The sequence below is a fragment of the Pygoscelis adeliae genome, unplaced genomic scaffold, assembly GCF_000699105.1.
Source record: "Pygoscelis adeliae isolate BGI_AS28 unplaced genomic scaffold, ASM69910v1 Scaffold282, whole genome shotgun sequence".
NCBI lineage: Eukaryota > Metazoa > Chordata > Aves > Sphenisciformes > Spheniscidae > Pygoscelis > Pygoscelis adeliae.
The window spans coordinates 2535854-2562367 of record NW_008824352.1 but is presented as its reverse complement, the minus strand read 5'-3'; the positions used below and the strand labels follow the sequence as shown (position 1 = coordinate 2562367).

Here is a 26514-nt window from a genome sequence, read left to right as displayed (position 1 = left end):
GTGTGAAGAAATAAAACCAAGCGTTGTCATATTTTGTTGTCACAGTTTAAATTTTTTTACTTCAGTATGATGGAATAAAATATGATGCTGACTTGAATTGGCACTGAAATTAGGTGATACTTTCCCTTCAGTGATTTATTTTTATTATGCTAGTGTTTACCCACCTGGTTAGTCAGAGGGAAATGTGGCACAGGCTAGCGAGATGCCCTGCTGCGGATTCTGAGCCAGTCATGAAGTCCCCATCTCCCCATCGCTGTCTGTGCTGAAACACAAAGGGAATCTGAAGTTTGTTTGGTTTATTTTGAGAGTTCTGAACTCTGATGTTGACTCCCTTGATAACTCCATTTGTGCCTGGGAAAGCCAAATGATTATTTTTGAAAAGTATTTATACTCTGTGTTTATAAAGTAAACACTTCAGAAAGACTTCCCAAGCCCTTTGATGGGTCGGATATTCAGAGAGAGAGTGGTGCCTAACAGAGTTGGGCAACTATGCATCTCTGCCACTGTTGTTTGAGTAGTCTTGGGAAAAGTCTTCTCCTTCTCTGTATCTCTTTCTCCCAGGTACAAAATGGGTGCTGCAGTTCTGACCTCCTTTGAGGTCTGTGAATGAAATGCTCTGTGGATGTTGGATATGTGGATCTTGGAAATTTTTAATCACTTTTTGGTGCTTTTTAATCCCTCTTCTGTGCTCCCCCACATGGTTCCTTTCAAAAGATAATGCAAAAAAAAAAAAAAAGTATTGGTTGTACCAGAGCTCTTGGTCAAAATTAATCCTGTTTTATTGTAGTGAGTAACTTGCATAGTGTAGTAAAGACTACATGGATACTGGTTACACTGGAAGGGCTTCACAAACAGTTAGGGTGGCAGAAGCTTCAAGAGATCATCGGATCCATCTGTCTGTTCCAGGTTAGGTCTGTCTTCATCTCTGTCATTCAAGACAGAAGTTTGAAGATGATTTTTTTAATTTTTTTTTTTTTTTTAAAAGAATAGTGTGGGCAATAAGGGAAGTTTCTACAGCCTCTCTGGACAGTCTAGCTCAGTTTGAACTAATGTTGTAGTTAGAACTGCATAGCGTGTGTCTTCCCCTTTGTTTTGTTTGTTGTCTTTGTCACTTTGTGTATCTGCCTGTTATTGTACAAAGGTGTTTCATTGACAAAACCAGCACAGTTTCTTTTGCAGCCTGAACTTCTTTTGCAGCACATCCTCTGGAGGGGCAGAGGAAGGCTTCCAAACCGAGGCACCAGCTTCTGGCATAGTCACTAACAAAGGCTTTCTCTGGCTGGTCTGTTCTTTTTCTTCCTTTGACATATTCCTCCCCCCTTTATGTGTTGCATCATGCTCTGAAAACTTCTGTGTCTGCCAATTAGTGCTGGAAACTTTTCAGTAATCCTGACGGGCGCGAAAAGCAGCTGCCTGTGGAAACAAACAGCACTTTCCCATCCCTTGCAAATACTCCCATTCATGACCTGCAAGCGCATCCCCTGGATGCAGGGGCTGTCCTGGCTGGGGAACAAAACTCCCTAGAAAAAGAGGCCTCTTCTCCTGGAAGATGTGGAGAAGTACTTAGGTCATGAGATGTGTTTAATGGGCTTTTTAGCCTTGTATTTGGCTGTCATATATTGTGTGCTAAACTACCTCAGTGGCTCCTGTCAGCCCTCCGCGTGAAGCCTGTCCTGGTGATTAAAGTCTGCTCCTTAGCTATATTTAGCGTATAGCTATTTGTTTTATAACTGAGATCCTTACAATGCAAACTGGAGTAGGTCAGTCTGCAACCTTGAATAAGTGTTGGTTTTTTTCTTTTCTCTGGACTTCTGTTTCCCAGCTGGTGAGTTTGGGACGTTCTAGCTGATGACCAATCCACCAGCCATTCCTAATGGAGACTTAATGATGGACAGCGTGGCACAAAAAGGCAGGCTTGTGTGGAATAGGCTGCTGAGGCAGAGGAAGCTGATGTTTTGCCTTACACTGTTCATCTTTTACATGTCTGTTTATATAGGCTTTTACTGGGATCTTTGAAGTAGCTTTTTGAACGTGCTAAATCTCTTCCATAGGAAAAATTTCTGTTTATATGTGTATGCATATTTATATATATTTCTAGTAAATGACACTGGCAATAGCAATGCCTCCTGTGAGCTTAATCTTCATGTCTCTGAAGCACCTGCAAGCGCTTTTTCCCTTTTTATCTCTGAATCCCCCCCAGAGCACACTGGCTAGACAGTGGGAAGGTGTGGGAGCACTTCCAGCACACTGACACAGAAATGGCAAAGTCCGATGGTACTTCTGGGTGATCATATGGTTGCCTGCCTTAGGGTGCTGGCAACATGGATTGCCGTTGTTAGGAAGGAGTGACAACTTGGTTTTTGCTCTTCCTTTTTGGTTGAAACAGCACCAGTCTGTGTTAGAGACATTGTGCCAGCGCTCTGCATTGTAATGTACTCAGGCTGCTGCCTATAACTGCTCTGTACTTGCTTGGCTAGATGAGATTGTATCTTGATCTCTGTACAAAATCATGATGGTGGTCTTGCCTGCATTAGAGGAGAGATTAATGACACTTGCGGTATAGAAACAACCCGTTTCTGTAAGGAGTGAAGGAGCAGCTGGGGACACGTGGTGGCTCTGTAAAGCTCCGGCTAGAACATGTAGTGCTGCAGTACTCCAGGAGTATGGTGGGTTGATCCATCTGTCCTGCCTACCTGCATGCAGTCTGGGTTCACCCCATCAGCATCACTCTCCAGAGATATGAAATGTTAAATCCCACTTTTAGTACTGATCCATCTAGCCAGACCTCTTCCTTTTGGTTGCCGGCATCTATACAGCAAGCACCGCTGCCTGTGTGTTTCCCAATGGCATGGTAGCATATAGATAGAAATGCTGATTAAAGCCAGGCTGTGGAGCATACAGCTCTTGCAAGGTCTCTGTTGCTGCTGGAGGAGGCTGGGATTGACAGCCTTTCCCAGATGTGTGCAGCCTGTGCTGTGGCAGCCTCTCTTATTCTTGCCAGCCCAACAAGTCCCACTGGAGCATGGGCAGCGCACTGCGCATGTTCATTTTCCACACCTGCTTTGCAATCTGGCTGTGTAGGATGGTGTTTTCTTTTTTCATCCCCTAGAAACTGTAATCTCTAACCTCCTCTGGTATAACATACTAGGTAACCATCCTATGGTGCTGTTGTGGCTTAGTGCCTAGAGGCTTTGAGCCTCTGTTTCTCTACATGTGGTGCAATCCAAAGCAAATGATGGCCTCTGCAAGGCAGATTGTGAGGTGTGGGTGAAAGGAACTGCGAGGCAGGAGGGGGTAACATAAAAACATTGACAGATAAGATCCAATTTGATATAACTTGCCAAAATTATTATGGTTTTGGTCATTGATAGGGACGTAATTTGAGTAAGAGACATGTTCCTTCTTGTACTATAAGGTTTGTGAGCTCTCTAAACTCCTGGCTTTTTCTAAGCACCTTTGTGCTGGGGTTGCAGGTGATAAAGTAGGAAACTCCATGATTAACGCATACTGGCCGAAAGCAAACTTTCTAGATTACTGGCCTCCCTGTCTCTACCACTGGTTATGGTGGGAGCTGTGTAGATACGCCAGTGTCAGCTGAGGTCTGGGGAAATCGCTCAGGAGATCAGGCTCAGGAGAAAGCAGCAATTAGCACACGTAGCCCAGAGGTCAGCTTCTTAAGTGGGAAGCTGAGTGCAGGCTGGTGAATCAGCAGGGAGGAGGAGGAGGGTGCTCCAGGGAACAACTGCATCCAGCATTGCTCTGCTGCTGCCAGCACAGCGATGGGAAGCAGGATGCTTGAGCGTAGGTAGAGGGATGGGGCTTACACGGTGCCTTGGTGCTCCGGAGAGAGAGTGGGTTTGCTCCTCCCTAGCATCTTTGGTTTGGTGATCTCAGGTCTTTCAATAGGTACCAGGGGTGTAACGCTCCTGGTCTACCACCCTTCTATTCGCAAGCTTGGTACCGTTATCATCCCTCTTTATGTGGCAAGGAGATTACTGACCACTGTGGAAGAAGAAAGCAGGAGTCCTGGCTGTCAGTGCTGCACTCCAACTGTGAGATGATGGTCTGTATTTCCCTTTCAGCTTACTCTCAACAGTCAGAGTGTGAAGGTGGGTTAGTTATTCTTTCAGCTTTTGGGAACAGTTGCTTTGTTTGAAGGAATGACATGATGTTAGCTCAAAGTATTTGGCACAGAGTTTGTCTAAGGCCTGGTGAGACGTTGCCTGGGATGCAGCGTGCATTTTGGGTTGCCCATGTCTAAAACAGACTGAATTCAAGTGATGGAGGTTTAGAGAAGGTCTCCTAAGATGAACCAGAAAATGGTAAGTCTCATATCTCAGGATCTCTCAAAGGAGAGCATTGCTTGTTCAAAATGACATAGTGAAGGCGGAGAAAGGGCAAAGCTGTCTCGTGGGGGTTGGACACAATGGGAGAGTGTCAGAGTTGTGCAAAGGGCAGAGTAGGTACGTGGGCAGAAGGTTGGCTTGAATAAATCTGGACTGGCATCTGGTGGGGGGTGTTCCCAGCCAGTGGAGGCTGAAACTAACACTGCTGAACTGCAGGAATGAAAAATCTTGTAACGTGGTTTTATAACTAAACAAAAGGCGTTGCCTCAGGTGCAGGGTAGGCCCTTCCTATCCTGCATCCCTGCCTGAAGTTTCAGCAGCTTGTGGAGAGGCAGGGTCAATTTTCCCTTAACGTGACACTGTTGGCACTGGGGTTCTTCTGAGGGGGTTTCTGTACTAGGCCTTACACCTACAGTACCAATGGCCCAGGGCAAGGCTTTGCTCTTGTTCCTGCTATAATGACCAGGTCTCCACTGTGTACTGAATTGCATTAAATGTGTGATTGCATTAATGTGGTGTCTTTTCTTAGTGCGCTTGAGGGTGTGTGTAGATACTGGGCAGCGTTAGTGGAGCACAGTGGGGGCTTCAGTGGCAAGCCCGATGTGTCCCAAGGTATTTTCTATTATACCAGAAACAAGTTGCATTCTATTTTCTTTGCTTTTAACCAAATCATCTGCAAGTTTAAACTGGTACAACTGCACTACCATCACACAGGCTGTCATAACACTGCACTGAAAATGAAAACAAAATTCCTAGTTTCAAAAAACTTAAATGTGCAAAGAGACAGAGAAGAAACTTGCAAGACCAGTTGTTTCCTATTTTCAGCTCTTTGTTGCTCTAGCCTTTCAGTTACAGTCTACAAACCAAGGCTGGTCTGCGAAGAAGTCTTTGGTGCAGGGGCAGGTGGTAAAAAGGGGGAAAAAAATCACGATGGGAGGGACCTGGGTCCTGTTTTTGTTTCATAATCAAAGTCCAGGGCAGAGGTTAGATTACGGAAGCGCACAAATCAAAATCTATATGTTAACCTGAGCTCCAGCGAATAACGGATTAAGTGCCAGGGTGAACTTCAATGCTACACTAAACCAAGCAGTCAAAAGCCAGGAAATTCCAAAAGTTCAGATCAGGGTGCATAGCATGGTTGAGTTATTGTATAGCTCATCTTTAATTAAATTAATTGTTTCTCCAGTAGTAAAATACCAAGCCATTCTAGTGGAATATGTTTGTCATGTATCATTGTCTTTCCTGCACTCTGCCTGCTCTCCTCGTGTTTCTTTTCCAGGTACTGCTTATGATAAATAACGCTTTCTGTGAATGGGAAACTTGGATTTTGTCAAAGCCCCTTGAACTGTAGAGAAATCTTTCATGGAATTGAGTAGCCATTGGATCAAGTCTGAATTGACCTGGAGGACAGCAGTTCTGAAATCTTTATATATTCTGTTCCTTTCCCATGTGAGCCGTGCAATTTTGGTGTCACGCCCTTTTATATGTCTCTGTAGGGACACTGTCCCCTGCCCCAGGGCTTAACTCCAGGGAGCGGAAACTCATGTAGATCCAAGACCATCCCCAGGATTTTTCCCACAAATTAGAGACAGTTTTGCTCTGCAATTAGTGCAGAATTGTTGCTATTTACTGTGTTAGTCTTCAGTAGGCGTTTTGCCAGCATGGGGAGCGTGAGCTCATCAGCAAGCCCATAATTGCTCCCCAGTTTGTATACGATGACTTCCTTGAATGTCCTTTGTTGTTTTTTTTCCCCATTTTGCCTCAGGTTTTGCATTGTGGTTTTTAGAGTGCAGTGGGATGTTTTTGCATATTCTTCCTTTAATAACCATTGTTTTATAACTAAATCACAGGGTGATTAGTCTATCATAGTGGTTAGAACTAGCTTAAAACATATCTAAGCTTTAAAATAAAAGGCCTCTAGGCTTTCCCTTTGCATTCTGTGCTAATTATTAGAAAACTTGAGTGAGAAAGAAGAGTAAACACAGGCTTTTTCAGAGGTTAACAACCTTTCAGACATGTAAGGGAGACTACATAGTAACAACAGAGCTTTATGGCTGAAGAACCTGTGTGAATTCTTCAGCTGCAAGGGAGAAAAAACCTAATGGCTCACAGCGGATTCCAGGATCCCCTGGCTTTCCCTGTGTGTAACTGAAGGCAATACGCTCCTTTCTTTCATTCCTGTAGTACTCTACCTCCATTCCCTCTATGGGAGAAGGAGAGGTTTTCTTGGGAGAGGAGTCTGACCTTAATTAAGAATGAGCGTCTCTTATTTCCTCTATACTTCAATTAAGTGAAAGAATTTAATCCTAATTTGCCATGTGCTTCAGAAATGGGTTTCTGGTTGCTTTTGGAAGGAGTAACTAATTGGAGAAGTGAGAAGGCGATGGTATGATTGCCTTGGATCGGGAGGAACATCTTAAGGAATTAAAAGATAAAATTGCCCTTTCTTCTCAGCATAATCTCTGTCTCTAGCAAAGCTGCAGTTTGGCTTTATCGGATCCTGTCTCTATGTTGATCGGATTCATTTCCTGTCCCTTTCGCGGAAGACTGAACGGTTTGAGTCTGGCCTTCGGATTTTGATTTCAAGGCAAAATTCTGTTCTTAAAATCCCTAGCCCGTCTTTGCGGCGTGGCCAGTGTTGTGGGGTCGTGAGCCCGGGGCACCAAAACCTGTCCTTGCCTCTGGCATGCGGTCAGTTGGGCAGTAATGTAGCCTAGAGTAACGACTCCAGGAGATGGAACTTTATTGCCTGAAAATCTCATTTTCCTGGCGGTGGGGAAGGTGCAGAAAAGCTTGGGAATATGAAGTGGATGCAACCAAATGCTCAGAAACAAGATATGAAATAACTTTACATAACCTAAAAAAAAAAAAAATCAATACCTTTAGGCCGGTAAAGGTTTTGTATAAGGCCTAATAAATAAATACCAGAGTTGGCACTGAAAGCTTTTTGCCTTTATTCTGTATGCTTATTGTTGAAGTGAGTGAAGAGCTCCTCCAGCAATCAGTGGACCAAATTCTTCTCTAGCAGTTTGTTTTCAGGGAGATGTTGGGCTTCAGGTATTGTTTTCAACATTTACAGTGCCTGATGCTGAAGGTTTCTGCAAGCAGTAATGCTGTTTTCAGTGAGAGATTCTGCGTGGGGAGTGCGACACGTATGAGAATGAATTGCTGGCACAGGCAGTTGTGGGTCTTGTGGGGAGCAGGGATTGTTCTCGGGCTGTGCTAAGGTAGGTTCACTCTTGTCAAGAGTCCCAGAGGTTCTTGAATGACAGAGGCTAGGGGACCAAACCCAGAAGCCTCTTCAAGGCTCTGTACTCTTTCTGAAATACAAAGCCAGAACGTGTGTAGAAAATTGTTCCTGCTTTTATGTTTAACTCTCCTGAACATGCATGCGAAGGATGTGTCAAAACCAAAGTGCTGTTGGACCGTCCCCAGCTACGCATTGTGTGGCAGCATGTGGGATTGTTTCTCTTCCCTGTAGAGGATGGGGATTTACCTTGCAGGCGTAAAATGCACTTTCCATTACTCCATATGGAGTCGCTGTTATTACATTGTCAGAGCAGCTGCAGACAGAATTCCTGGTCTTTCCAAGCTGTGTCTCTATTACTAATGCAAGAGTCTCTGTGCAGATTCAGCCACACCACCACATCTTATGATAGCCCTGAAAATGGCTGAAACTCTGCTTGCAGACATGCTGCTGTAGGGCTGCATCCCAAGGCCTGGTGTTCCTCATCCTTAGAATGAACATGAGGAAAGCTGGCGTAGTGTTTTAAATAATGACGCAAACAACTGCTTCTCAAAAGATTATCTTAGATGGGAGTAGGTAAGAACAAAAAGTCTTTATTGTGCAAACCTTTCCCTATCCAAATAGTTGTCTTTGAAGTCACTGATTATTTGCATGAGTCAAGATTGTTTAAAAAAAAAAAAAAGGGTTTTACTGCTTCTCTGCATTGTCTTTGTTTATCGTTAACCTCCTGTACAACATGATAACCTTGATTTCCTTCAGTCTGATAACTAGATACTGTTCTTTACCTGTTTTTAATGGGCCTTTGTCCTGAAATGGTGTGTGCATGACTGACTGCAAACTTCAAATTTAGTTTCTTACATGTGGATTTCCAAATTTAGAAAATTAGAAGCCTAAATTTTGGTACTCACTTTTTTGGCTATGTATTTGATTTTAAGAAAAAAAGGAGTTATTTCCCCACAAAATATTGTATATCCCCAACTGTTACAGCAGTGTTCAGATACAGCTGGTCTAAATTCCACTTGGGTCTGCATTCACAACGAAATCCCTGTGCCTTGCCTAGGGTTTCGTGTTGGGTAAACACTTCTTACATCTAGATCCATCCAGAAGGAAGCACCAGGCACAGGATGGGATTCAGGCCAACTCAATCTGGTGTCTGGAAACCTGTTCCTGTGTCTTGCTGTTGTTTCACTCGATATGTCGAGGTGAACAGATCCTTAGATTGGCATATACCCAAGAGGGCTTTCTTCTGGAGAGTGCGCTGAATCTGGGAGTCTGCTTTGTTGCTTATGTCTGTCTTGAATGGGATGGTATTCCACACGGCAAGCAAGCACTTATGTGCCTTGTTGAGGGTAGGAGGGATGGATGAAGCAGAGAAACTTGCAGATGAGCTATATTGCCAAGACTGACAAAGGCTTTTGCTTCCAACCCTTGTTTTGTGTTATTCCTCTACCACATTTGAGAAATAATTGAAGTCTAAGCACCTCCAATTGTTTCTCTGTTTTTAATGTGTGCTGTTCTGATGCCTGGCCAGCATTGTGGATGCTTGCGTATCGAGATATATTGCTCCCAGTGAAAGGTATTTTTTGGATGTACATCTGTACGTACTTGAGAACTGTTCCCCTTTTTGAATCTGAGCCTAGGTGATTCAGATCCAGCTGTCCTCTTTTCTGATGGAAAGACGGAGAACAGAATATTTTGGTCATTTGAAGCAGGCTTTCGTATTGTGCATTCCTAGGATGCTTTTCTTGGTTGTGGGAACAGACAGAACCATTCATCCCAGTATGAAAAGATTGCAGGAATAATCTAGCAAAGATCTAGAAAATCCTTGTAATCTGTGTCATCTTGGAAAAGGAAGAAAAACAAAATAAGCAGAGCTGGTGGCCCCGGAGTATCCACAGGGGCAGATGGGGTTTTTTTACAGTGTGTCTGGAAAAAGTCACATTTCCATGAAGTTATAGGGGAAGGCAAAGCTTACAGCTTGTGCAGGTAACATAGGGAGCAGGAAAGAAAACGGCTCGTGTTTCTTATGTCACATGTGGCATCATATTTGCCTGTGTTCAGCATCTATGGCTGGAAACAGATTTTTTTTTTTCCAGAAGGGCTCTGTTAATAGAGCCTGTTGGGATGCCGATACAGGAGCTCAGGGCAGGTTGTTATCTCTAATGGAGTAGGGCAGTGCCCTGTGGAGATACTGGCCTACGTCCCAGGCCGAGGATATTTCTGCAGCACAAAAGCTGCATCACTCGGTTGGGAGCTAATGTGGGACTTGGATGGCTCAGGGCAGTGTTGCTCTGGGTGGTGAAGATGACCTAATGGTGTAATTTGGAAGAGCTTCGTACTCGGTGTTCCGAGCTTCCTAAAAATCTGCTCACACATTTTTGTGTTGAAGTAGGGGGAGAAACTAGTGACAGAGAAGGAGTATCTGTCCCTAGCAGCAGGCACACACTTCTTTAAAAATGTCCCAGATGTTTCTTTTTATCTATGTATTTCTAACAAGCTGCATTTATAGTAAAAGGTACTCAAGTTCATCCTCATTTCCCCGTGTGATAATGAGTGTGCAGGTATATGCTAAGGCAGTCGTCCCTGTTCCCTGGCTTTGGTCAGTCTGCAGCTCGTGGGGATGAGAATGACACTTCAGATACGTGAGTTACCCCCCGTCAGACTTCCCTGCGAACCGGCATGCAGCGAGCATAGCTGGGCAGGGGGTATCTGGCTGTGATGCAGGGTGGCACTTCAGAAAGTTTTTGAATCTGGTGTGTGGTGTGGAGACCCCGGTGAGTGTGGCCGTGAACTAGTCGTGGTGATCGTATTTCAGGATAAAAGAAGCTATCTGTTCGGAGGGTGGCTTAATTAGCAGCCTGTGGAGTTCGTTTGTTTTTCAGCATTAGTGTGTTGAAAGCAAATGTGTTTGCGTAAAGGTTTCTGGCAGAAATCTTTATGCAGTGGGAATGCGCTTCCTCTTATTTCTCTCCCCCTGCATAAAAATAAAATCCAGTCACCCTGAGAAGGAGCAGAATATCACAATATCCTGTGACTTGTGTGGCCCAGCTGATCTTCAGGGATTATGAGTAGTGGAGGGAGAATGAACTGAAGTTCCCTGTCTCTTCATAGATGAGCAGCAAAATAGAGTAACAGACTAAATTCACTGTCTCCCTAAAGCTTATGTGGTTCTGGCTGCAAGTGAAAGGTATTTTTTGGATGTACATCTGTACGTACTTGAGAACTGTTCCCCTTTTTGAATCTGAGCCTAGGTGATTCAGATCCAGCTGTCCTCTTTTCTGATGGAAAGACGGAGAACAGAATATTTTGGTCATTTGAAGCAGGCTTTCGTATTGTGCATTCCTAGGATGCTTTTCTTGGTTGTGGGAACAGACAGAACCATTCATCCCAGTATGAAAAGATTGCAGGAATAATCTAGCAAAGATCTAGAAAATCCTTGTAATCTGTGTCATCTTGGAAAAGGAAGAAAAACAAAATAAGCAGAGCTGGTGGCCCCGGAGTATCCACAGGGGCAGATGGGGTTTTTTTACAGTGTGTCTGGAAAAAGTCACATTTCCATGAAGTTATAGGGGAAGGCAAAGCTTACAGCTTGTGCAGGTAACATAGGGAGCAGGAAAGAAAACGGCTCGTGTTTCTTATGTCACGTGTGGCATCATTTTTGCCGTTGTTCAGCATCTATTGTTGGAAACAGATTTTTTTTTTTCCAGAAGGGCTCTGTTAATAGAGCCTGTTGGGATGCCGATACAGGAGCTTAGGGCAGGTTGTTATCTCTAATGGAGTAGGGCAGTGCCCTGTGGAGATACTGGCCTACGTCCCAGGCCGAGGATATTTCTGCAGCACAAAAGCTGCATCACTCGGTTGGGAGCTAATGTGGGACTTGGATGGCTCAGGGCAGTGTTGCTCTGGGTGGTGAAGATGACCTAATGGTGTAATTTGGAAGAGCTCCGTACTCGGTGTTCCGAGCTTCCTAAAAATCTGCTCACACATTTTTATGTTGAAGTAGGGGAGAAACTAGTGACAGAGAAGGAGTATCTGTCCCTAGCAGCAGGCACACACTTCTTTAAAAATGTCCCAGATGTTTCTTTTTATCTATGTATTTCTAACAAGCTGCATTTATAGTAAAAGGTACTCAAGTTCATCCTCATTTCCCCGTGTGATAATGAGTGTGCAGGTATATGCTAAGGCAGTCGTCCCTGTTCCCTGGCTTTGGTCAGTCTGCAGCTCGTGGGGATGAGAATGACACTTCAGATATGTGAGTTACCCCCCGTCAGACTTCCCTGCGAACCGGCATGCAGCGAGCATAGCTGGGCAGGGGGTATCTGGCTGTGATGCAGGGTGGCACTTCAGAAAGTTTTTGAATCTGGTGTGTGGTGTGGAGACCCCGGTGAGTGTGGCCGTGAACTAGTCGTGGTGATCGTATTTCAGGATAAAAGAAGCTATCTGTTCGGAGGGTGGCTTAATTAGCAGCCTGTGGAGTTCGTTTGTTTTTCAGCATTAGTGTGTTGAAAGCAAATGTGTTTGCGTAAAGGTTTCTGGCAGAAATCTTTATGTAGTGGGAATGCGCTTCCTCTTATTTCTCTCCCCCTGCATAAAAATAAAATCCAGTCACCCTGAGAAGGAGCAGAATATCACAATATCCTGTGACTTGTGTGGCCCAGCTGATCTTCAGGGATTATGAGTAGTGGAGGGAGAATGAACTGAAGTTCCCTGTCTCTTCATAGATGAGCAGCAAAATAGAGTAACAGACTAAATTCACTGTCTCCCTAAAGCTTATGTGGTTCTGGCTGCAAAGTTAGGGATCCAGAGACTCCCTCTAACAGAGGCCTGAAAAACTGTAAAATATTTTTATTCTTCTGGCACCCTTTCCTGCTTAAATTCTTCTCTAATAGCGTTTTATCCTTCCCCTGTATCCTTTTGTCCTTTTCCCATCCATATTCCTGGTTGTGGATTCAACCAGCCATCATGTTTTATCTGGAAGAACCAGCATCCCCAGCTTGCTTAATCGCAAGTACAGCATCAAACCTTGTAACCAAAAGGTAGGACCGGGCAATGAGATGTGTAAATCTAGGAGTAGGGGCACATTGTGAAGAGAGCAAACCTTCAGGTTGAAAGTGATGGAGATGGGGTGAGATCTTTTGGTAGAGCACAATCACCTGCCAGCAGAAGTGCTAGAAATCAAGTTGCTCTGTGAAATCAAAGCTAGCCCTGGGCAAAACGCGTCATATGAGATGGAGTGGGTGGGAGGAAGATGTCTGATGGCTTGACAGATAGGAGGAACCAGGCTGATCAATGTTTCTCACCTCCAGATTCTGTTACTTGTCTCTTGTTATGCTAAATAGAGCTGGAAACTGCAGCCTCCTGTCCAGCTCTGTGACAGCATCTGGTCCTCGCTGGCTCTGTCGCAGGAGGGCTGTTTTCCCTCTTCCTTAACAAGAACTGCTGGCTCTTGTCCATTGTTCCTGCTGCTGGTGATGTGACCTGAGCATCCCGCTTCTCATAAACAGCCCTGACTTCTGCGTAAGCTAAATACTCCCCAGTTGATGCTGTCTGCAGGTGTCTGAAGCCACCCCAGGTGTTGAACGCCCTTTGTGGGGGACGTGGGGAAGAGACGGGGCTTGATCCCTTGGGTTTTCACTCAGGCTCCCTCCCCAGGCTGTCTCTGCTGATCCCTCCTTTCTTTGTCTCTCTAAGCTGGTGTGGGATGACTGGCTGTTACTGCTGAAACGCTCTTTGGTGTCTCAGATATTTGTGAGCCCTCAGGAATACAGTTTTGGAATTCTCCTTGCAGTTTTTCCTCCTCTGTGTCTGCTTGCAGCTTTCCCTGGAGCCCTGCCAGCCCTCCCCTCACTCTGACCCAGCCTGTATTGAAATCCTTACTCATGCCTTAATCACTTCCCGTCCCCGCTATTGCAATTCCCCCCTTGCAGCATCTGTAAATCTTTGCTACGTTAATTCTCTGGAGTGCTGTCTGCAGCAGGCTGCCTCCTTCCTTGCCCAGGAAGCAGGTCTGGGTGTCTCCCGGCTTCTGGCTGGTCCTTGGTGTGCTCTCCGTGCAATTCCCTTTGCCGTTATGTCCCTGGCTCACTCTGCTGCCACCTTCTTCCCTCCATATCCCAGCCTGCTCAGTCAGCCAGCCTTAGCTTCCTTTTGGCTGATAGTCTCAATTTTTTGATTGTTTTTCTTTATCCATTAGGAATGTTTTTGCATTTTTTTAAGCAGCTTAGTCATTTCCTTTATTTTTCGTTTCTTGTCATAAAATTTTTTGCTTGAGGAGTTGTGTGCTTCTTAATGCAACATCCTTGCAAGGAATTTGGAGGTTTTATTCCGTTTGCCTATTGGGAAGGGAATGGCATGGAGAAGGGTTATGTGATTTCACTGATGAGTAGCTGGTGGAGTGATGCTTAGGTTTCAGAAAGTTATTTTTTTCAGTCTTACTGCAAATCCATGGGGTCAGATGCCCTTTTTCTGTGACAAGGTTTTGGATTTGTTCTTAAGGAAAGGAGCTGAAAGCCCCATCTTGGACACTGGCCTCTTCCTTCCTCCTCCTGTCAATTTGGAGAGGCTGCCCTGAAGTCTTGTGAAAATGGGGGCCGCGCACCAAAGGTCTAGTGCTGAGGGTCGTTAGTGCGCCTTTGGTAAGGGCTCTGACAGCAGAACTGGGTCTTGGCTGATGCACGAACTGAGACTTTACAATTTAAAACCAGTCAACAATTTCAGTCACTCAAATCCCAAACTGAATTTAATTCTTTTTTGGTGGTTCTGGGAGGTTTCAGCTTTGGTCCAGGACTCCAGGGTTAACGTGAGACTGTGAGATCAAGAAAGAGAATGTAATGTTAAGATGGGAGATGAAGGAAATGATCGCCCTTGTTTTGCAGGAGAAGAAACGAAAGATCCTGACTCTCCTAGGGATGTGAGGAGGGAGCTGGGCACGGCTTTCTGGGAGCCTGTTCGGTGCTCTCCCACCCGTTCTCTATCTGATTTTTTTGTGCTCTCTCTCCCAGGCCTGTGACAATGGAAGAAGAGGTCCATCATCGAGAAGCCTGAACGGTGATACCAGGACAGCTCTCTGAGACACTGGCAATACGAGCCTGAGATACAGGAGGCAGCAAACATGCTGAAGCCAAGTGGACTTAAAATCCCCGGCAGGGCTGGGAAGCACTCCAGCCCGGTGGGACGGGCATCAGGGACCACTGCAGCTGCTGTCACCACTGGTTCAAAAGAAGGTAAGGACTTGATTTGGCAGAGGCATGAGCTGACCCAGGTGATTACCTGGCTTAAAGGCAAAGGCCTAGTGGTGCCAGTGTTCAGTAGGACATGAAATTTCCCATCTGTACGTAGATCGATCGTGAGCATGGATCAAAACAAGTGTAATGGGGTGAGTAAATGGCCTCCCTCTCCCAACTAACACACAAACCAGGCAGGTTGTGGAGGGGGTGGGAGACAGATGGATCCCCTGGTGTTTAGGGCTGACAGAGAGAGCTGCTGCCTCCTGTCTTGCTTTTTTGCGTATGCGTACCTGTACAGACACTGACATTTGAAGAGCTGGTCATAATTAGGCAGGTGGGAACCTCACCCATGGCCTTCTTAAACACTGTCCTATAGCCATTGCTTCTGGCCTGTGATAATGCAAGAATAAGAACCAAGCACTTAAGGTGATTTGTCCTGTGCTGATTACCTCAAATTAGTGCCTTTGTTTGAACAGGATCATTTGAAGCACTGGGATTTGAATAATGACTTACCTAGACATACATACACAGCCTTTACTGTCCGTTGATCTATATCCAGTGTATACATAAGCTATACAGACTGCTGTTATGCAGTATAATTAACACTTCAAAAGCGTTTGAGATGTGTCTTACTTAGCACTCATTTTTCTGGCTTCTTTGATTTCTGGGTTGTTTTTTTATTAGATATAACTTATACAAAACTTGCACCTTGAATATTTGCTGTAATGTTTTTCGTTTCACTTTGTTAAAAAAGGCTTTCCTCTTGGTTCTGGGGAACCAGAATCAATCACTTGTACATTCAGTATATTACACTTCCATTTGAGAATGTCACTAGTTGCTTCTGGACATCTGTCAACCTCTTGTCCCATAATAATTCAGGCCACTGCCCACATGCCTGGTTACTTTGCTCTATGTTTCAGTCCCAAAAATATATAGCATTTGGCAGAAGCAGGAAAGCCTTGTACCTGTCAGACAACATTTTTAGTATAGGGGATAATATTGGACAAAATTTGCTTTAGCATGCTATGACAGATTAGTCTGTGATAACGATACTGCAAAAATGAGGGTCACCAGACAATGCTCTCTCTTGTCAGAGTAATGCAGAAGTGTTAGTTATTTAAACAAAACAAACAAAAAAAACCCATCTCCGTGAAGCTTCTCTTGTGCTGGGGCACGTGTCCTTGTCCCATGAACACCCTCCGTTGAGAGGGTGGTTCAGGCACAACCTCTGCACGGGGCTTCCATGCAAAGACCCTGCTTGCTGCTGAGCGACCCTGGCTCTGCTCTGTTATTACACATCAGGGGGTCTGTTTTGCTCATGGACTTCTTCAGCTGAGCTTTCTCTTCTTTCAGTGACTGATCATCTCTCGCACTCTGTAAATTCTTTCCTTGAACAGTACTGTAAAAGCCACAGTCTTAAGCTGGTTTTTTGCACACGTGTAAGGTCTTGTTTGAGGGGCCAGTCACTGTGTGAGATCGTGGGCTGAGTTCCAGATCCTTCTGTGTGATACAGCATTGTAGGGAGTGGAGCGGCACTGCTCTTCCTCGGCTGAGGACTTGGCCCTAGATGTAAATATAAACGTTTGAATTGCTCTTTTCTGTGTTTGAGTGGGTTTTAATATTAAGACTAATTTCTTAATTTAGTATCCAAATCAAAGATACTGAAGTCTCCTTATATCTGTTTGCTAGAGGGAAGCGCAGATTGACAAAGGAAATTCTTAGGGTAAGGTTGACAGGTTTGGCTGTTTATTTTGAAGTTATTCCCCAGACCCATTTTCTGTATTTCCTCCTTGTTTCTCCTAGCAGCTAGCTGTGATTGAGAAATGAACTTGAAGGACTCCAGTGAAGTGACTATGTACCAAACAGTTGTGAATCTCTCAAGGTGCTTCATGCTGGATGTATAATTGCAGTGTGACATGGAGTTATTTTCAGTTGATTTTTATCACTTAAAAAAAAAAAAAACCAAACACCAAAATGAGGGAAAAGATCCGAGGCCTGTCTTCCCCTCGGAGGCTTTGCACAGAGGCGTCTCGGCAAACACAGTCAGCGCGTGTGTGGCGGTATGAAAGAGTTAGTGAGCACAGACAGTCAGCACCGGGGCCCGATGCGGCCTTTCAGCTGAATGCAGCGCTTGTTTGCTGGAGCTTCTTTGTGCCTTGTTCAGCTATAGCCATCTGTCACTGTGATGGATGTGCAGCAAAGCTGTCCGAGCGCGGGCAGAATCTGCACCAAACTGAGTTTGACCTTTGCTTGAAAAGTTCTAAAATGAGTTTTATTCCTGGAAAAATGTGTGTATGGAGAAGGGGAGAAGTCTCGGGAGGGTGGGTTGGTACTGTGCAACCAGCGTGCTGTGAGCTGCGCTGCTGCTCCTCTGCCTCTTGGGATGGTGCAGGGGGCTTTGCAGGAGTTGCGGAGCTGCCGGAGCAGTCACAGCTCTGAGCCGTTCCTACCTGGAAGGTGAGAACAGAGCACAATGGGGCTGTTTACCCAGCATGTGCTCGGTGGATGGCTGCGATAGGGTTTGTAGCATCATCTTTGACGTCATCTCTAGCATCATCTTCTCACTGTCCCCTGCACAAGAGCTACTGCTGTGTCTATGCATGGCCTGTACCTGCTCTTCCTCCTGCAAATCTCTCTAAAGGCTTGGCCAGCCCCTCGCTGCCCCCTGCTCCTCTCCTTTCCAATGATAATCTGAAGTGGCGAGCAAAGTGTGCATCCCAAAATCCTGTTGACTTGCCTATGTGACCCTCTCTGAGAGCGGCAGCACCTGTGCTGGCTGTGGGGCCCAGCCGCAGCACAGACAATCATGAGATTCAGCCTTTGGCAGGGAAAAACTCCAAGAGAAAATATTCTTTTTTTTCTGTCAGTGGCTTAATTCTATTTCAGAGCCAAGTGTCCCCATCACTAAAATCCTAACCACAGCAGGCACTGATGTAAACCTGGAGGATGCCTGCAGCCAAAGGATCTGGTGGTAGATGGCCATGGAGACTGGATTTCATTACCTTCCTTGGGATTAATCAGGTCTGGGCCACAGGAGGGTGATGGAACTTTGCCCCATCCTCACTCTTCTGTCTTGCTAACCTGCATCATTCAACCTCTGGCCTGTAAGTGCACCACGCTGTTAATTCACAGCAGTACTGATAACCCAACTTTTATCAAGAGGAGGTAACTATATGCTAGCCTGAGGGCTGTTAGATCTGGTAGCATGCAGTCAGCACTGAGTGCTTTCCCCAGTGTCACAGCCTTGGAGCCTTTCTAATGTACAGAGGGACAATGGCAGAGATGAAGAGGCTGAAAACAATTTTCTTTTGTGTGTTTAGTGTGAATACTGCAAAGGGCTTTTTCTGCTTTTCTTCCCTCTTCTGTCACTGTCCAGGAAAGTGCCTTCATGTGATATGTTGGGTGTCTGCTGGGATGGAAAGATCCTCTAAAGATACCAAGATTTACATCAGGTCTTAAAAAGTTGCATAAAGGAGACTGCATGTGAGGCATGTGAAGAAGCCCTGCAGAAACCATGAGCTCTGCTCTGTGCTGTCTTTGAACATTTGCATGAGCTCTGTGAACTGTGTCGGTGCACTGAGAGTGCTTTCCTGGGAGACAGTCAGGGTTTGCCTGACTCCAGGGGGTCTGAGTGTACTGGATTTTTATGAACTCATGTGTTGCCTCCACACTTACCTGCTTCTTGCCAGAAATGCCAAAAGAGACTTCTCCATTGTCTTAGGCATTTGGTGAACCACCTTAGCCCTGCAGCTTGATGGAAGAAAGCCAGTGTGGTTTGGATTACAAAATACAGAGCTGCAACATTGATCTCTATGAATTTGCTACCTTGGGGGAAGACAGAAATCTCAAAAGCTTGAAATGTAGTTGCAAAAGAAAACCATAAATCTAATAAAGTGCAGAATTAAACTGTAACAATGTACAGTCTGTTGGCTCTGAACTGTCTCTTGGCTCTGGTAGCCTGGGGCTGGCTCAGAAAGACCCCGCATCGAGGTTATATCTTCCAGATTGGGTGTCAAAAGAAGGTGCTCGTTCTCCAGTTGTACCTGAGAGTTGTCAGAGAGCCATTAGATACAAATGAATTTTGAAAAGCTTCACACTTTCTTCCTCCCTCCTACCTTCCCATAAGTTGATCAGTCTTATCTGCGAAAGTGCAAGTAGAGGTACTTTCCTTTATTCTTAGTCTGGAACACGCAAAGATGCTTTGATTTATTCTTTCTCTTTTCCCCAGCACTCTGTTCATATTCTTTTGTGGAAAGTCAAGTGTCTCATCCATCTCTCATCTCTCTTCCTTTCCCAGGCAGTGGAGATGTGCCCTGTTAAACATTTCCATGTACTCTTGACAACTCAGATCTTATGCAACAGAACAGAGGGTTGATGCAGATGTAAGATGCTGTGTGTGCATGTATATATAATTTCACAATTCATGGCTGTAGGTTTCTATAGAGACCAAAAATGATGTAGTTGTAGCATGTGTGACAAGCCGGCTCAGTATATCAGTTATTTTTCCCGCAAACTTATTCGGAGCCCCTGTTTCCTACCGGCTCGTGGAGTGTCCTCTCTGAACTTCCCTAGAGTGGAGAGTTACTGGGTCTCCTACCTGAGCTGGCACTTTCAAAGACCCATGAGGTATAAAGGCTTTTTGTGGTGGTATTCTGGGTTAGGTGCATTGGCTTGTTGTGGGTGGGGGCTTTTTTTTTTTTTTTTTGGTGAAGGAGAGCTGAAATGGTCATTTCCACTGAAAGTCAGAGGGGGACTGGCACCTGGCATGGATTCTTGGAAAACATTAGCCGCGATGAATGGTGTCCACACTGACTATCCCCCTCCCTTCTCTCCCATAAAGCTGGAACAATGGAAAAAATAAGTTCTGCTGCTTTGTGGTAACTATTTTCCTTAAAACCAGACTGAAAATTCATCTCTAGCTGTCTCGGGAGAGGATTTCCCACAAATGCGTTGGCTTATTTCCCATACTTCAAGAAAAGAAAGTTACTGCTCTCAACCCTATGTGCAAGAGAGGTTTCTGTGCAAAACGTGTAGGTCACTGGTAAAAGGCTCGATATAATGTTTGGTTTTCTTGTTACTTACAAAGCTCATATGTCTCGGTTTCTTTCCCACCCTCCTCCTGGAAAAGCCTGCTTTTGCCTGGAGTTGCAAGATGGAGAGAGAATGGAAGCTGTGATGAATGGGTCCACACAGCCCTCCCAGCTGGTGGAACAGGTGAAAGCCGCTGGGAAGGGAAGCGTTCACATTTCAGAGTGGTTTTTGTCTGCTCAGAGCAGCATTAGAGTAACTTGGTTAGAGGAGAAAGTCTTGCCTTTCATACTGCATTTTGCTGTCAGCTGGCTCTGGCGTACATTTACCAGTGCTTTTTATGGTTCTTAAATCTCTTCTTCAATTAAGGAACTCTGGCAAAAGGGGGATAAAAAAAGGAAAATTAGTATTTGCAGATGGAGCTGGGCAACACTGGGACTTCAGCGCTGGAGGCAAAAAAGCCCAAACCCCGTTACATTTTCTGTGAGTCTTAAACGCATCCTGTCTGAACCCAGCCTAGATCTTGAATTTTACAGATGGGTCCTGTCTTTCTGAATGGGCAGGTGCAAGTATCTGTGACCTGAATATCATATTTAGGCATGGCTATGAGTATCAAAACTGTTTTTTCAGCGGGTGCCCAGTTTTATTGTCAAAACATATACTTTGACAGCTAAACTATACAGCATTGCCAGGAGCCTGGGAATGCCTTCTTATTTTCATGTAAGTGTACATACATTATTTTTGATGAAAAATAAATGCACAGACCTAACCTTTGCAAACACTGTATGACACTTTTGTTCACTAAAAATAAAAGCGAAGCGGATTGCAGCTCTCGCAGGGCTATTAAAGAGCACTAAGATGACTGGCTCCACAGGGTCATTAAACTAAGTATGTTGTAATGAGGGTTTTATAAGCCTGAGCTGTGCTAGTTATTGGGGTAGTTAGTCGTGCTTGGTTTCCGGTTGGTAATCGGCTGAGTCTGGTTATATCCTGGAGATAGAGATATATATATATGGATAATTACTGCTGTGCCGAGGGGATGAGCTTCACGTTGTTCCGGCAGCAGCTGGGACGGGTTTGCTGGGGGCAGTTGCTGAGTTTGCATTAGGTGGGATGCGTGATCAGAGCTGTCGCTCCAACCTGAATGTGATCAGTCACTCCTAGCATCGGAGAACAAGGAGAAGAGGCCAACAGAGGGTTGGACGGACTGGACTCCGTGGGTTACATCCCAGGTCCCTCTTTGCAATTAAAGGAGGTGTCCTTTGAAAATTGTGTGGCATAATCTTTTTATCGGGGCTGAATCTGGTTTTGAGTCTCCTGGCGGGGGGGGGGGGGCCAACCTGAATGTGATCAGTCACTCCTAGCATCGGAGAACAAGGAGAAGAGGCCAACAGAGGGTTGGACGGACTGGACTCCGTGGGTTACATCCCAGGTCCCTCTTTGCAATTAAAGGAGGTGTCCTTTGAAAATTGTGTGGCATAATCTTTTTATCGGGGCTGAATCTGGTTTTGAGTCTCCTGGGGGGGGGGGGGGAGAGGGATTTAACTTTTTCTGATTTGTTTTCTGGAAACGCAGTTATCTTCTGAGGGCTGCGTCTAGTTTCAGAGCCTCAGCAATTCTATATGGATAAGTCTCTTTGCATACATCTAGGCCCCATCATTAATGAGCTATACCTGCGTGAATTCTGCTGGAGGAGTCTAAATCTCACCACCACATTAGGTCCTCTGTAGGATTAGTGCCTTGCTCTTACCTTCCTCAGTGGGAAATCCTCATTCCTTTTTACTTATCTGCAACAGGGTTAACAGGAACATCTTGGTCAATTAACTTGGAAACCAGTTGTTCAACCCTCAAGTTTCTCAGGATTTTGTTGGAGTAAATTGGCTGGATGCATAGCAATAAGGACTAATTTCTGTTGCCTCCAGGATTATTCTGCAGTAAAACAGAGGGTGGGAAGGTGTCCTTGATGCCTCGGTAATAAGAGAGAGCTTGGGCAGGTTATTCTGAGGTAATCATTGATGGTTTGGCAGTGCCTTAACACAGGCTTTTTTATAAAGCTGCAAGAAAGAGTGCTGAGGCTGTCTGGTTTTGTATTGATCTGTTAATTCTCATTCCCAAATAAATATGAAAGACACTAAACTACTGTTTTGTCTGAAACAAAAGAAATGGGGTTGTAGTGTCCGGAGCAGCTGATTGACTGGCACAGACATAGGGAGCTAATTCTTGTCTATTCAAAGGCTTTGTGGCTCTTGATTAATATTAACTTGGGGTGTTGCGTGCTGGCAAATTGAGAGAAAAGACCCCACATCGCGGAGCCAGAGGCTGCTATTATTTCTAGGAAACGCTTGTTTTTGCTGTTTTGCTTCAGGCCTCATGGAGTGATCGGTATTGTCAGCTCTCGTCTGAGCGCTGTCCTCAATTAAATCCATGCTGCAAGCATGAATGGATATTCCTCGAGTCAGATTAGTGATAGTTGCTGGAAATGCATCATTGTTGTCTGTGAAGTTTGATTAGGTCTTGTTTTATCTTAATGGGTCTGGGTACACAGCATCTTCAGTTCCAAGGGGAATTGGGAGGACGAGGTGCCAACGAGCATGTTTTGAGATCAAATGCCTTTGACTGCTACACTATCAGCAGATTATCTATCAATTAGTAGTGAGAGCTACAGTATCCAGGTACACACAGGCAGTCATCTGTTCAAGAAGTTATCAGATATCTGAAAGAAAACAAGAGTGTGTTTTCGAGGGCTGCACAGGAAAAACTGCAAATGAGAATTGCTGATTTGCTGATTTAGGATTGATGTACAGCTCAGATGGAGGAGTGAGGCTGGGAGGGGAACTGTGGTGGCTGATGGTCAGTGTGGCTGAGGTGGAGGAACTGTGACAACCACCGGAGAAGCTTTGCTGGGTGATCGTTAGAGCTTGAGCGTGTTCGTTCATCGTTACTGTGGGGTGACTGAGGTGCCCTGCGTGTAGGTCACGTTGCTGTGTACAAATCCACTCGCTCATGGACACTGACGCTCTCATGAGACCCTGCATATTTGCTTCTAATCCCCGCTGCGTATCCAGAAGCCAAATGTTTTCTGGCATCATGGTTGTGGACCAACCGTTTGACTATTTGCATAGGGCTTGTATTCAGCTCACACGTCCCTTTCGTGAGCCACTCTGTCTGCCATCCTGCAGTCTGAAATATGTTTTGTACTGGGGTTTCTATGGGGTTTTTGGAGGTGGTGGTTCCCCATCCCTTCTGGTTCCCCTTGAGGAGGGAAAGGACCTTTTGGCAGCATTCATCTCCCAAGGAGAAGTGGTTTGATGCATTCCAAGCAATATAAAAGGGCATTGAATCAATCTTGATTTAATCAGCTTTACAGGTGACGTCTAGAGACAACTGAGCGTCTGATTTTAATTGTCTTAATCATTAGATGCTCTTAGAAGGATTTGATATAGTTAATCCTTAATATTCAGTGCACTCATTGTAGAACGAGATGCGAGCACACACTGAAGGCATATGGAGGTCAGACGCCCTCCTGCTCTCTCTGTAGCTCCTCGCAGAACAGCAGGGAAAGAAAATCTGCTTCCCACAGATGTTCAGCTTATGGTGGTTTGAATATAATGAACCAAATCCTATTCAGCCGTGCTGGTGTAAGTCTGTAGTAGCATCAGTACGCTTGCGGTTACACCCATTGGAGTAAGGGTGCAGCTTCAGGGCAGAATCTGCTCCTGCATGTTCTGCCTCGAACAATTGAGCTAATCCTGCAAGAGCAGATTAATCATTAGAGGCCTGAGCCAATATTCACTGAAATCAAAGGAAAGATTCCCTTTGGCATAGATGGATTTGATATGAGAATCCATAGGATTATAGTGGCATCAGACTGTTGCTACATGGTATTGGCTATTGGTCTGATTTAACCATCACACATTGACCCTGCATGTGAGCACCCTCCTTGCAAGCAGTTAAATGGGTGACTTGGTCTCCACAAAAGCCTTAAAATATTAGAATACAGAGATTTTTGCTCTTTTTATTTTGGGTCCAGTAGGATATTTACTTATTTTTATAAAAATGCTAGAAAGTAATATCCCCTCAATTTATTTTTTGTGCCATTATTTTTTATGCAGTAGTGAGGTCTGCAGGAAAACTCCCACGTATCACAATATTCACTATAAAATAATAAGAGCTATCAAAATTGGGCTGTCTGTGACTTAGGCAACTCCATTCAGAACACAGTTGATGGTTTCTCTACTACAAAATGTGACTGTTTCGGCAATGCTGTTTTTCAGCACAGTAGATGTGTGTCCTCTTGTGCTACGTCTGGGTTACGGGTGGCCCGGAGGATGCAGCAGAGTGCTTTACTTGCATGGTCTTGTTTACAGAATGCTTTGTGAGAAAGGAAATATTTGTGCATGGGGATTTTAAATGGTTGCAGAGGAAGGCAGTGGTGAACTTTGCCATGAGTACCTCTTAAAAACCGAACCTACACCAAGAATTCAGAAATTGCTTTGTGTGCTTTAGCGTGCTGCCAGTGCTCTAATTTGCAGGGCAGCATTATGCAGGAGTTAACTGCTGCTGCAGGAGTATTCCCAAGCTGCTTTATGCATTCCTACCAAGCACAAGCTGTAAGTCATTCTCACTTTCTGTAATTATAAGCCTGCTATGGACATATGAAACCTCTGTTTAGACGCTCCGAATGCTTCACCGCCTCCTGTGAATCCTGGGGCTGTGGGGTAGGTCAGTATTACCTGTGTTTTTACACACAAGACAACTTAGAGAACTAGGTCTTGCCCCGTGTCATCCTGTGAGTCAGAGGTGAAAGTGGAACAGTTATCCTGGCCAGCAGGTTTTTCTGGCCTTTTGCCCTCCCAGTCCTGGCACCAGGAGCAGCGGTTTCCCTCTCTAATGCTGCTTCCTATAGTCCTTTTCATTGACTAAAGTGCTGTGTCTGTAAACATTAGTGCATTTGTAATTTGGCTGAGGGTACACAGTCATTGAGCATATAGGGCAACTGCCTCACTCCTGCACTTTGGGTGTGCTTGTCTTATTTCACACTTAAACCTGTACAGTTGTTTAGGATTCACATCCCTGAAGATGACAGGAGACTTATGTATTGCTGTATAATTTATTTCACAGGATTGCTGTGTTGTAGAATCGCAGAATATTGTATTTGGAGGTATTTGCTCAAAAAAAACCTGCCAGAAATTAGAAGGGCTTGATGCAGACCTTGAGGACAAAATTTCAGATAAGGACGGTAAGATGTTGAGAAAATCCTGACCCCAAAAAAGGGCTTGGAGTCTTCATCCTTGCTGACTGACTGCTGCCCTGGCCAGGTGTGTTCAGAGGATAAAAGCATAAAACTGATCATGTGATGAAGTTCTGAAGAAGCAGCTTAAGAGAGAGGGTCAGTTCATGTGTGAATGTTTCTAACCAGTAAGATGTACTGGGATTGGGAGCATACTGCCTGCTCAAGGGTAGCCAGGGTGCCTGGTGGGTCCATGTACTGAGATTTTGTACGGCTCAACTGGTCAGCTCCCACAGCTTTGTCCATGATCTCTCACTTCATGTTATGGATTTCTCCCCCCCCCCCCCCCCCCCTCCCTTTCTCTTTCCCACGCTCCACCCCCGGGGCGCTTCTTACTTTACCCACCGTCACCCCTGGAAGGGTATAATGCATCATTTCTGGTGCTACTGAGACTTAACAGCTGTTGGGTTTGAGATACAAACCCACAGCAGGTATGTTCGTATGATAGTTCAGAGTTTTTAGGGTGAGATCTGGATCATGGTCATGTTTTTTCTCAAAAAAATTAGACATCTGCTGTGAATAGGTGATTTGGATTTTCTGCAAATGGTGCCTGTTCACATACAGCTCATTGCCTTTTGAATTGGATACTTAGCTGTTTAAGCCAGATATTTGAATAAAGTAGATGACTCAGTGTTAATCTGCTCTCAAATATCTCTTTTTATTAGATTAGGCAAAACAAAAACAGCCCAACAAACTCTGCATTCTGCATAGCATGGATCTGTGTACAATCAGGCTGTTGTGTGACTTTTGCAGGAGATGTATAGTCTGCGCGATCTGCTCGTGGATGTATGGCTGCAAAAATAAATGGCTGATGAAGTAATGAATCAAAGCTGTGTTTCGGCACAGTGCAGCCCTAGGGTTGTGCGCAAGTTTGTTTGGCAATTAAGAGATGTTGGTCTTCACCTCCCCTACAGTTCCCCTGGGATCCTGGGGGTGCTGCAGATGGCCCCTAAAGCGTTTCTCTTTCAGGCAAGTCGGATGGATGATTCAGAGGGGTGGTATAATTGTATTGCTGTCATGTTTCTACTGAGAAGGGAAAAAACCTGCATACAAGATAGAAAGCATGGTGCTTGCCTTTCTGCTAGTACCATCCCAGTGGCTTAATTAACAGTGGCTTAACTCTCTGCTGTCTTCCAGGATAGCTGGTTATGCTGAAAACAAGCCTTTCAGCATGCTGATAAGGAGCTAACCACATACCCTCCTTTGTTATTACATGTCAGGTGCTACATTTTTGTACTCTTCCCCCAAGACTAGCTGCAGACAGGTCATGAGAAAGTACAGCCGCAGGCTGTGAGCTCTGGCAAAGAGCAATCACTGTGAGGATTAGCCCAACTCCTGCCAGAAGGAAGCAGAGCAAAGTAATATCAGAAACTCGGG

The 26514-nt window shown here is 45.0% G+C and overlaps 1 protein-coding gene across 1 annotated transcript in view; it reads left to right on the top strand.

Moving 5' to 3' along the window:
- The first annotated feature begins 14704 nt into the window (after positions 1-14704).
- CLIP2 (CAP-GLY domain containing linker protein 2) overlaps positions 14705-26514 on the top strand; it is a 63702-nt gene continuing 51892 nt past the window's right edge. Inside the window, exon 1 of the mRNA XM_009319280.1 lies at positions 14705-14816. Within this exon, the coding sequence (XP_009317555.1) occupies positions 14705-14816 (112 nt within the window). The remainder of the gene's footprint in view (positions 14817-26514) is intronic.